The sequence below is a fragment of the Dromiciops gliroides genome, chromosome 2, assembly GCF_019393635.1.
Source record: "Dromiciops gliroides isolate mDroGli1 chromosome 2, mDroGli1.pri, whole genome shotgun sequence".
Taxonomy (NCBI): domain Eukaryota; kingdom Metazoa; phylum Chordata; class Mammalia; order Microbiotheria; family Microbiotheriidae; genus Dromiciops; species Dromiciops gliroides.
In genome coordinates this window covers 146,981,026-146,994,005 of record NC_057862.1, presented here as the reverse complement: position 1 = coordinate 146,994,005, position 12,980 = coordinate 146,981,026, and the positions used below count along the sequence as shown (strand labels likewise).

Here is a 12,980-nt window from a genome sequence, read left to right as displayed (position 1 = left end):
AAGTCTGTCATCTTCTCTAGAGCTTCTCATTTCTCATCACTCATACTTCCCTCTTCTGGCACAAAAGGTATTCTTTTTCTCTGCCAAGGCAAACCTCTTTATTTGGACCCTTCATCCCATCCACTGCTGTCTTCTCCCACAGATTTTTTCTTAATTGCCATCCCTACTCTACCTCTAAATCTTTAATCTTTTCCTCTCTGCTGACTCTCCCTGTTTCCTATACACATTCTCCAAGAACCTCTAACCTACCTCTTTTCTCACTCTTCTAACCCATATGCAATCTGGCTTCCAGCAAACACTGTTATTTAATTGAAACTGCCCTCTTTAAAGTTATTGCCAAATTTAATGATTCAGCCTTCATCCTCTTGATCTCTCTTCAGAAAGATTATTTTGGTTGTGATGAAAGGATGGATTAAAGGAAGGATAGTTTGGAAGTAGGAAGATCAGATAGGAAACTCTGTATTCATCTCAGTGAGGGGAGTTGAGAGCCTGAGTTTGAGTTGTTGTAAATGGAGAGAAGGGAATGTTAGTGTCTTCCCCTCATTGAGTATCTCTAGTTTATCTTGTATACATCTCCTTTGTGTATAATTATTTGCATATTATTTACCTCTTGAGTTCCTTCAGTTTTGTTTGTTTTTTTAACTTTCCTTGTATCCCCAGTGCTTAGTACAGGTGTTGGGCATATGGTAGACATTTGAATGCTTGTTGACTATATGAGGGAGATTGTGGAAATGAAAATAATAGACGTTCTTATGTTTTTCATTAAAAAATCATGGGGGCAGCTAGGTGGCGCAGTGGATAGAGCACCGGCCCTGGAATCAGGAGTACCTGAGTTCAAATCCGGCCTCAGACACTTAACACTTACTAGACGTGTGACCCTGGGCCAGTCACTTAACCCCGATTGCCTCACTTTAAAAAAAAACAACATTTTGTAGAAGTGTTCAACTGGGAAAGGAAAGAGTTGAAGATGATTGAAATTATGAGTCTGAGTGATTTGGAGAGTGATGATGCCATCAACACAAATACTTCAGGAAGTAGAGGGATTTTGAGGGAAAAGTTTTGTTTTAGATATATTAAATTTGTATCCAGTGGAGCTTTGAGGTGAAGAGATCGGTACTACCTCTTTCCCAGGGATTGGAAGGTAGCAGGAGAGCATAGGTGAGGACTTTGAGCACTTTAGAGGAGTAGAAGGGGGAAACTAAGGAAGTTCAGACCATTAGGTCTGAATTAAAGGACCCTTAATCTTCTTAGCAAAGTAAAATCATTTTGCTAAGAGTATAAAGGAAAAGAGACAGAGCTGGGGTCCCAAGGAGAAAAAAGGAAGTTTGGAACAGATGTGGAGAGTCTAATAGAGTCAGTGAGAAAAGAAGAAAGTATTACTTTGAAGTAGGGAGAGCTCATCTGAGGTTAAATGTGTAAATTTGTAGTGCACTCAGTTGTGCTTTTGTGTCTTCTTCTAAGAGTTGTCATTAATTGGGGTGTGAAACAGGAAGAGACTGATAGGTAGGAGTTATCTTGTACTTAAGGAGGTAGGGCAGAAGTGGTCGAAAGTCAGGAGAATGAAGGGTTTTAGGACAGAGAAATGAGCATTACAGAAGGGACTTGTGTATCAGATCAGTCCTGGGTAGGGAAGACAATGAGGCCAGAACACAGTTAGCCAAGTCTTTAAAAAGTGACTGCACTGCATAGGTTGAGTTTTTATAGTAGAGAGACAGCTTTGGAGATGAGAAGACCCAGGCTCAAGTCCTGTCTCTGATGTGAACTAGCTATATGCAAAAAGTCATGGAACCTCTCTGTCCCATGTGGTTGTCATTGCAAATGTTTGTAGTGAGCTTTCTCACCAGATGCTCCCTTTACTAGTGAGGTCACAAATCAGACCAAAACCATGGAACAAGATTGCTGGGTTGGGAGGCCAGATATCGGGGTGGGACTTAAGTGGTTAAAGCCACTCAGTGGATGAGGTGTTGGTATGAAAGGAGTGAAGGGAGGCTCAGAGATGTGAGTGAAAAATGAAAAATGAAAAAATCCAAGTCATGCATTTGGAAAGTTGGACAGTTTTGAGTGATGGCAAGACTTTAGTTATGACTACTTTGGTGAGTGGCTGAAGTAGATTAGAAATGTCAGCACCTTTAAAGGTGAAGGATGTAATGGCTGTTTTTAAAAATATTAGTTTTAATTTTGCTCTGTATTTGTGTATAAGATTTGAGTTTTAACTAGAGCTTGAGGTAGGAGAATTGGAGTGGTTCTTTTTTTATTTTCCTCCTCCTTTCCCAACTCCTTTACCCTTTTTCCCCCTTCCTGTTAGATTAATATTTCCTGGTACTTAGGATTTGCCAAGAAATTAGCAGAGCCCCAGGAGAAGCAAGAGATGTACCATCATTGTAGTGGCCATTGACCCTTTATCCTGCCCTCCCTATTGTCAATTCTTTTGCTCCACCCAATATCTAATACATTACTCATACTTGTCTACCCTGGCCTAACTCCCAGTTCTACTTGCTTGTCTAGTTTTTCATTTGGTGAATCAGTTCTTTGAAGAAATCAGAGGATGGTCTGAAGTGGTATTTAAATAGCTAGCACTTAAATAGTGCTTTAAAGTTTGTGAAGTGCTTTACAAATGTTTTCTCAATTTATCCTCATAAGAACCATGACAAATAGATACTATTCTTATCCCCATTTTACAGACTAGGGAACTGAAGCAGATAGAGTTTAAGTGATTCGCCCAGGGTCATATAGCCAGTAAATGCTCAAGGACACATTTGAATTCAGATCTTCCTAATTCCAGGTCCCACACTCTATCCATTGTGCCACCTACCTGCCTCTTGCAGTTAAAAGAGAATTAAATACAGTTTACATTTCTATAGCAATTGACAAAGTGCTTTAACATAAATTTTCTATTTCATCTTTCTCCCTTATATAAAACATATTTTGTAGGTCTTAAAAGAATGTCTATTTTTGTGCACAAATGTGCTCATATATCTTGAGCCTCTTTCTCAGTAATCTCATTTTCCTACTAGTGTAGTAGTGCTAAGATCAGGAATTTAAATTTCAGTTTTATAGCAATTAAGTAGAAGTACCTCTTGCCCCATTGGGCAAAAGGTAGTCAAAATATATGCTGCGTTGGGCTTTTATTTTAGTCTTAGTATTTTTTGCTGATATGCAGCTAACTTTCTCTCATTGCTCTACTCAGTTCTCCATATAGATTTAGGGAAGGGGGTATCCTTGATCTTTTCCACCTTGCTGTATTTACTCAACAGTTTTATAAAGAAATTTGTGACTTTTATAATTGGAGTAAACCTGTCGTGCCATTATTGTTCTTTTAAAGGCAAATGTTCTCCAGTTATCCAACTACTACAGTTCTTCCCACTCGACGCGCACAGACTCCACCAATATCCTCCCTACCAACTTCTCCTTCTGATGAAGTTGGAAGGAGACAAAGCCTGACTTCTCCCGACTCACAGTCTGCAAGACCTACCAATCGAACAGGTTTGTGGCCATTGACACTAGTATTTAGGGGGGAAAAAAAGAAGAATTCACAATATTATTTGGTGAATAGTAGGAATTCATTTTCATCATTATAAGTGAGACTTCTATTTTAGCCACCGGAAATGATGGCATAATAATTTTGTTTTAATGAAAGAGGAATTAGTCTGCTGAATTATATTGTCTTTTGCTTTATGCTGAAATTATGATTGAAACTATAGGATTTTTCCAGGACACAGTGGATTAGAAACAACACATTGAGCGTAGGAGAGGGCTTGAGAAAGGGGGTCTGCTTAGATGCAGGCAGTACTGACAACATTGAGAGCTGACAGACTGGCAGCAAAAGAAAAGATGTGGAACATGAAAGCAGACAAAATAGACATGAGCCATTCAATTTTGTGCCATTTATCATGGAATAAATTATCCTGTAGGCTTCAGTAACCTTCTGACAGTATTATTGTATATTATGGCATAAAGCAAAAATAGCAATATTCAGTAGGGTAATTCAAGAAAAGGTTATGTTCGGCCTACTCTGTTAAATAACATATTTACTGTACTACTTAAATGTACAAGTGGCTACAAAATTATATCCAGTTTGTAAAGTGAAGTTTGGCAAGGGTCACCTTAAGATAGTGGACCATGATGACACACTCCCCTATCAGGACAGCAGTAGCCCCAGGGTAGAGTTTGAAAGTTGAGTGGATTAATTTCCATTGGGAACAATGGGCAGAGATTATGAAGAGGCAAGTTTAGGTTGATGTGAAGAGAAATCTTCCTATTAACTATATCTGCCTGGTCAATTAATAAGCACTTGGCAGGAACCTGCTAAGTACTGTGCTTGAGCCAGGAGCTCAAAAAAATAGATGAAATTGTCCCTGCCTGCCCTGCTGGCAAGAAGCTCACATTTTACTTGTAAGTGGAATAGGTAGGTCACAGATTCCTTACAGACTGAAATTTTGTGATAACTGTGTAAGAATTTATTTCAACAGAAATGATGTAAATTAGTCACATCTTCATTATTTACCTATGCTTTTCTATGCCACTTTAGTGCAATTACAAAACCATAACAATGATTGGTATTTTAATTCTCTAAAGGTCCTTATTTTTCTTTCTTTTCAGCTCTATCTGATCCAAGTAGCAGACTTTCAACTTCCCCTCCTCCACCAGCTATTGCAGTGCCATTGCTAGAAATGGGATTTTCTCTTCGGCAAATTGCAAAAGCTATGGAAGCCACAGGTAGGACAAATGGTTACTGCTCTGAATCTGTAGAAGTAGGAAGCACTGTTTATTTTTTTTTTAATAGAAAAATTTTTTTTATTCATTTTGAACTTGAATATATAAAGACAAAAAAAGAACATTTTCTTGTACACAGCACAACCTAAGAAGATTCACTGTAAGACCATGAATTTACATTTCACACTGTTTATTTTTTGGGGGAAAAACTATATAGTAAGTACACTTGTTTTCAAAGTTACTCTACTTTTTGTGCTTCCTTCTACATTTTCTTTTATTCTCTGCTGTGCAATTTTTATATTCCCCCCCCCATTGCCTCTGTCCTAGAAATGGCTATCATTGGACATAAATATGTGTGTGTGTGTGTATATGTATATATATATGTGTATGTGTATATATATATATATACACACACATAAATAAAACCATACTAGTCATACTTCTATTTATCAGTTCTTTCCCTGGAGGCAGATAGCATCTTCCTTCATAGGACCTTTGCAGTTAATTTGGGTATAAAATGTCACTCAGTTGTACCTTAAAAAAAATTGCTGTTACCGTGTACAATGTTTTCTTAGTTCTGCTCATTTCACTCTTCATTTTTTCATGAAAGTCTTTCCATGTTTTTCTAAAATCAATGAGCTCATAATTTCTTATATCACAGAATTCCATCATGATCATATAATACAATTTGTTTAGCCATTTCCCAGTTGATGGGCATCTCTGCAATTTCCTTTTTTTTTTTTTGCCACCACAAAGAGAGCTGCTATAAATATTTTAGAACATATAGGTCCTTTTCCTTTTTCCCTAATCATCTTGGGAAACAGACCTAATAGTGCTATTGCTGGGTCAAAGGCAGTTTAGTAACTCGACATAATTTTAGATTGTTCTCCCAAATGGTTGGATCAGTTCACAGTTTCACCAACAGTGAATTTGTGTTTCAATTTTTCCACATTCCCTCCAATATTTCTCACTTTCCCCTTCTATTATTTTCACCAATCTTATAAGTATTCAGTCATATCTCAAGATTGTTTTAATTTATATTTCTCTAATAATCATTTAGAGCATTTTTCATATGACTCTAAATTGTTTTGGTTTCTTCATCAGAAAACTGCCTGTATTCTTTGACCATTTATCAATCAATCAGGGAATGACTCCTAATAGATTTGACATTGTTCCTTATATATTTGAGATATGAGACCTTTGTCTGAAAAATTGTTTATAAAATCTCCCCTATCCCTGCAGTTTTCTACTTTCCTTAGGATCTTGGCTACTTTGGTTTTATTTGTATAAACACTTTTTAATTTTTAATTTCATGTAATCAGAATTATCCATTTTATACCTTTTAATGCTCTTTATCTCTTTTTATTCTTAAATTGTTCACCTGTCCATAAGTCCTATAGGTAATATTTCCCCTGTTCTTCTAATATCTTCCTTTATATATAGGTCATGTATGCATTTTGACTGTATCTTGGTAAAGGATGTAAGATATAATGTCTATGCCCAATTTCTGCCCAACTGCTTTCTAGCTTTCCCAGTAATTTTTATCAAGTAATGAATTCTTATCCCCAAAACTTAAGTCTATACTTGTCAAACACAAGGTTACTGTAATAATTTACTATTGTAAATTATATTGTTCCACTGATTTACCTTTCTGTTTCTCAGCCAATATCAAACAGTTTTGAAAATTACTCTCTTATAATAAAATTTACCGCCAAACTTCCTTCCTTTACATTTTTCTCTCATTAGTTCCTTTGATGTTTTTTTTTAAACTTGGTAAAATAATTTTTTGGTAATTTAATTGGAATGGCATTGGATAAATAGATTAATTTGGGTAAAATGGACATTTTTATTATATTGGCCCTGCCTACCCATAGACAATTATTCTTTCTCCAATTATTTAAATCTAATTTTATCTGTATAACAAGTTTTTTATAATTTTCTTCATAGAGTTCCTGGGTTTGTTTTGGCAGATGTACTCCCAGTTATTTTATACTAGAGTTGTTTTAAATGAGATATCTCTTACTATCTCTTCTTGCAGGGTTTTGTTGGTGATATATCAGAACACTGATGATTTATGTGGGTTTACTTTATATGTTACTTCTTAAACAATTAAATTTTTGTTGCTTTTAGAATTTTCTTTTTTGTTGTTTTTTTTTATTTGAAAAACAAGATCATTACTTTTTTTATAATTTTATTTTCCAAATTACATGTAAAAACAAATTTTGACATCAATGTTTTACAACTTTGTGTTCTAACTTCTCTTTCTCCCCTCTTTCCCCAAGAACTCAAGCAATTCAATATAAGTTATACATGAGTAGTCCTGCAAAACATCTCCGTATTAGCCAGGTTGTGAAAGAAAACAGACAAAAACAAAACTTCAGTTTAAGGAACTATCAAAAAAAATTATGCTTCAGTCTGTTTTCAGATACCATCAGTTCTTTCTCTGTAGATGGATTGCAGTTTTCATAAGTGGTCTTTAGAATTTTCTAAGCATATCATATCATCTGTAAAAAGAGATTGTTTTATTACCTCATTGCCCATTCTGATTCCTTCTATTTTTTTTCTTCTCTTATTGTTATTGCTGGGGTTTCCATTACAATATTGAAAATTATTGATGACAGTGTGAGCATCCTTGTTTTATAACTGATCTTATTGGGAAGGCTTCTAGCTTATCCCCATTACAGATAATACTTGCTGATGGTTTTAGGTAAATGTTTCTTAACAATTTAAGGAAAAATCCATTTATACCTATACTTCCAAGTTGTTTTTTTTTAACGGAATCAATGTACTTTATCAAAAGGTTTTTCTGCATCTGTTGATGTAATCATTACTTTTATTATTGATATAATCAATTACATTAATAGTTTTCTTTATGGTAAACCATCACCACATTCCTGGCATAAATAGCACTTGGTCACAGTGTACAATGTTTGTAATATGTTGTTGTACTCCCCTAGTTAGTATTTCATTTAGGATTTTTGCATCCATACTCATTAATGAAATTGGTCTGTGATTTTCTTTCTCTGTTTTTACTCTTCCTAGTTTAGGTATCAAAACATATTTGTTTCATGAAAGGAGTTTACAGGACTCTTCTTTCCCTATTATTCCAAATAATTTATTTGATATTAGAATTAGTTGGTCTTTAAATGTTTGCTAGAATTCACTTGTAAATCTATCCGGTCCTGGTGCTTTTTTCTTAGGAAGCTCATTTATGGCCTGTTCAATTTTTTTTTTCTAAAATAGGTTTCTTTAGAAATTATATTTCTTCTAGTGCTAATTTAGTTTATATTTTTGTAAATATTTTCCCATTTCATTTAAATTGTTAAATTTATCGGTATATAATTAGGCAAATAACTTTGTGATTGCTTTTATTTCATTTTCAGTAGTGGTATAGTCAGATTTTTCATTTTTAATACTAGTGATTTGGTTTTCTTCTCTCTTTTTTGTTTGTTTTTGTTTTTGATGAGGCAATTGGGGTTAAGTGACTTGCCCAGGGTGACACAGCCAGTAAGTGTTAAGTGTCTGAGGCCGGATTTGAACTCAGGTCCTCCTGACTCCAGGGCTGGTGCTCTATTCACTGCGCCACCTAGCTGCCCCTCTTCTCTCTTTTTTAATCATATTAACCAGTGTTTTAGCTATTCTGTAGGCTTTTTTATAAAATCAACTCCTATTTTTATCTATTAATTCATTGATTTTCTTATACTCAGTTTTCTTAATTTCCCCTTTAAGTTTTAGGATTTCCAGTTTAGTGTTTAATTGGAGAGTTTTAGTTTGTTCTTCTATTTTTAAAAATTTCACACCTAGTTCATTCGTCTGCTCTTTCTCTATTTTATTGATGTAAACATTTAGAGATACAATTTTTTCTCTGATTACTGCTTTTGCTGTATGTATCCCATACATTATTGCCATTCTCTTTCATGAAATTAATGATTGTTCCTTTAATCTACTCATTCTTTAAAATTAGTTTGTTTAATCTTCAATTAGTTTTTATTCTGTGTTTCTGGGGTCCTTTATTAAATATAATTTTTATTGCATTGTGATCTGAAAAGGATGCATTTAATATTTCTGCTTTTCAACTTTTAACCATAAAATGTTTATGCCCTAATACATTGTCATTCTTTGTAAAGTTACCACGTACCACTGAGAAAAAGGTGTATTCCTTTCTATTCTCATTCCATTCTCTTCAGATATCTATTATATCTACCTTTTTAAAAATTCTATTCACTTTGTTGACTTTTTTCTTATTTATTTTTTGTTATATTTATCTAATTTTGAGAGGGGAAGATTAAAGTCCCCCATGATTATAGTACTACTGTCTATTTCCACCTGCAATTGTTTTTACTTTTCTTTTAAAAATTTAGATGCTTGTTGCATAGAGGTTTAGTAGTAGGTTTAGTAGCATTGATATTGTCTTCATTGTCTGTGGTATTAAATCAGTCACATACTTTTTAGTAGTTTTAACTTTGGCCATATAGCCAACAGATCAGGTTGTTTATCATAATGTAGTTTTCTTGTTTATCTCTTTTAAATTAAATCTATTTTAGCTTTAACTTTGTCTGAGATCATGATTACTACCCCTATTTTTTTCTTTTTCCATCAGTGGATGCTTCACAAATTTTACTGCAGTCCTTTATTTTAACTCTGTGTATCTCTCATTTTAAAATGTGTTTCTTGTAAATAACATATTGTCAGATTCTGTTTTTTTTAATCCATTCTGCTGTTCCATTTTCTAGGTTTGTTCATCCTATTCCCATTTCTATTCACATCTCCACTTTGCAAAAACATTTTAGCAAGATCACTGCAATACAAGATAACCAAATTTTCCATTAAATATTTCTTATTGCCTTTGGGTACACAATAAAATTGACTCTATCATCTCCTTTATTTTCCTCATCAAGTAGAAACAGTGAACTCTCTTTCCCTTTAGCTATAATTTCCTTCTGGTATTATTTATAATAAAGTATGACTATGTCAAGATCAATATAATTCAGTTCCTCCAGTATTATGCTCATTCGTTCATTGTTGGATAAGGATCTCATATTTAAAATACTAGCAGCTAATATCAATTGTTTCCAATTTAAAAATTGATTCTTATTTCTCTCTGACCTCTTTTCTAATTCCTCTACCGCTGCCATTAAAAGAAGCTATACAGTACTGAAGGCCATTTATATTTTTCTTTGTTTTATGGGTTGGCATGTTGACTCCATTGCCAAGTGGCCAGTCTACTTGTAAAGAGTCTCTTAATACTTAGCTATGCTGGTTCTAACAAAGCAAATTCAATTGGTTGCTGGGATCTCACTTAAATTTTTTCAAACACAGTAGGTAGAACCTCTTGGTGAATCCTTTTAAGAAGGGATTTTTGGAGAATATGCTCCAGAATTGCACAGGATGAGAAAGCGTCATTGGTATATCAGAATACTGACATCATTAGTAAGATCTTGAATTCATAGTTGTTTATTTTTAAATAGCTATAAAATTTGATAGAAACATTTAAATGTTACCAAAAGTAGTTAGAGAAGAACACTGTACAGGATGAATGTCTGCTCTACAGAAAGGTAGTTTAAATTTTTTTTTCCTTCATCAGGTGCGAGAGGTGAGGCAGATGCTCAGAATATTACAGTCCTGGCCATGTGGATGATAGAACATCCTGGTAATGAGGATGATGAGGAACCTCAGTCAGGTAGCACTTCTGATTCACGTCACGGAGCAACAGTTTCAGGCACCAACAGCGGGAAGTCTAATGACCCTTGTTATTTGCAATCACCTGGGGACATACCATCAGCTGATGCCGCTGAAATGGAGGAGGGATTTAATGAAAGGTGAATTGCTGATTTTAATTTTTTCAGTTCTATATGGCAATAGTGATAAATTTGAGAAATGATTCTAAATTCTACTTTGACTTTCCCCTACCCAAATGCTTTATGATCTATAGATTTCTTGAAAAACTGGTATATTTTATTTAGCAACCATTTACTAAGCCTTTTTACTGCATATAGCATTTTCATTCCTTTTTTTTTTTTTTTTTTTTAGTGAGGCAATTGGGGTTAAGTGACTTGCCCAAGATCACACAGCTAGTAAGTGTTAAGTGTCTGAGGCCAGATTCGCACTCAGGTACTCCTGACTCCAGGGCCGGTGCTCTATCCACTGCGCCACCTAGCTGCCCCTGCGTATAGCATTTTGTAAGCGATACAAAGATAAAATAAGACATGTTCTCTGTCCTTGTGGAGTTTACAACTAGGAATGGTAAAACTATATTGAGGGGCAGCTAGGTGCCGCAATGGATAGAGCACCGGCCCTGGAGTCAGGAGTACCTGAGTTCGAATGTGGCCTCAGACACTTAATACTTACTAGCTGTGTGACCCTGGGCAAGTCACTTAACCCCAATTGCCTCACTTAAAAAAAAACAAACTATATTGAACATTTTTAGGGAATTTACTTCAGAGACAGCTTGAACTTGGGTTAAATTGTGCCCTGGTTTCATGACTTTGGGCAAGTCAATTAACCTCTCAATGCCCCAGGCAGTTCTTTAAAACTTAGTCATTAATTTTGCTTAGAAATAGAAAACATCAGCTTTTATGATGAGAGAGAAGTAAGAGAGAGAGAGAGAGAGAGTGTGTGTGTGTGTGTGTGTGTGTGTGTGTGTGTGTGTGTGTGTGTGTGTGTGTGTGTGTGAGTGAGTATAAAATCAGTCACAGACTTTGTATTTTAACTTTGGCCATATAGCCAAGAAATCAGCTTGTTAAATCTTTGTCCTTGGTATTAATTTATTTATTTAATGGCTGTAAAGTAATTATTGTCCACAGCACTATGACATTGCTGCTGAAGGAGATATAAAACTTAGTTGATTTCAGTTACTACCTTTAAACAGTATACAGTCTAGGTAAATACAACAGAAAAAAACAGATGCTGGAACATATATTTTGAAAGTTCATTAGGTTTGTGTTTGGTTTTTTTTTTTTTTTTAAGTGCTATTATGCTTGCTAGGGAGAAGGATAGTACTGACAAGTGGAATCAGAGAGGGCTTCGTGAAGGAGGTGGCATTTGAGTTGGGTTTAAAGGATGAGTGGTAATCCACATCTAAGGAGGAGGGAAAAATTTCTAGGCATAAGAACATGAGAGGCAGAACCATTCAGGCATATGCAGTGTAAGATGCCAGTAAGTTGACTGAAGTGTAATAGGTATGAAACATGAGGGTAGGATGAAGTCAGGCTGAGGAATTGAACTTTGGTAAATTATAGGTAGGCACTGAAGATTTTTGAGGATAGGAGTGATCAGAGGATCAGAGCTATGCATTAGCAATACATTGTATGTGCGTGTGTGTGTTCAGTACAGTATATAGATTAGAGAAAAAGAGTATAGAATCAGGAATAGGTGTTAGGCTATATTGCAAGAAGCAAATTGGGTAGCAATAAGAACTTGTGTAAAGCCAATAGCAGTGGGAACATAGTGAAAGGGAAGACCATGTGATATGTTGTAGAAGTCGAACTGATGGGAATTGGATTTAATGTGAAAAGTTGAGAGAGAAGGAAGAGTCAAGGATAAACTCGAGTGTAGGGTGTTAAGTGTGGGATACTGGATGAGTGATGGCAGCACTGAAAAAATAGAGAATGAGATAGAATCCAAGTCAGCAAACATTTAACAAGTCAGTAAAGTTTTTTTCTATAGGCATGGTACTATATACTAGGTGTTGGGAATAAAAAACAGAAAAAGAAAATGGTCCTTATTTTGAATAAGCTCGGATTCTACTGAGGAATACAAGCTGTACTGTGCTCCCCGCTCCCCACAAGAATAATAATTATAAAGAATAGAATATTCAAAGGGAGACCAAATGGGAATATTAGAAAAGGTCTCATGTAGGAGATGATACCTCACCTCTGCTTTGAAGGAAGTCATTTCAGAAAAGGGAAATAGGTTTTTCAGAGGCAAAGGTGGGAGATGGAATATGATATTCCATATAAGTAACAGTTTGACTAGAATAGAGAGTGCATACAGGAGAACCATTGAGGAATACTACAGAGATGGTGGAAAGCAGATAGTGAAAACGTTAAATGCCATCCTGAGGATTTTGTACTTTATGCTAGGAGGCATTTGGGAGCCACAGAAGATTTTTGAGTAAGTATGAGAGTGAGTAAGTACGTGAGCGCGTCCCATCGTGTCTATGTTTTAGGTATATCAGTTTAGCAGCTAAATGGAAGATGAATTAGAGAGATGAGAAACCAGCTAGGACACTAATAAAATTATCCAGACAACAGGTAATAATGCCTGAA

The 12,980-nt window shown here is 35.2% G+C and overlaps 1 protein-coding gene across 1 annotated transcript in view; it reads left to right on the top strand.

Annotated features, from left to right (window-relative positions):
• HERC1 (HECT and RLD domain containing E3 ubiquitin protein ligase family member 1) overlaps positions 1-12,980 on the top strand; it is a 219,291-nt gene that overhangs the window by 132,871 nt on the left and 73,440 nt on the right. The window contains 3 exon segments of the mRNA XM_043980938.1: positions 3,323-3,483; positions 4,600-4,716; positions 10,298-10,532. Of these exon segments, the coding sequence (XP_043836873.1) occupies positions 3,323-3,483; positions 4,600-4,716; positions 10,298-10,532 (513 nt within the window).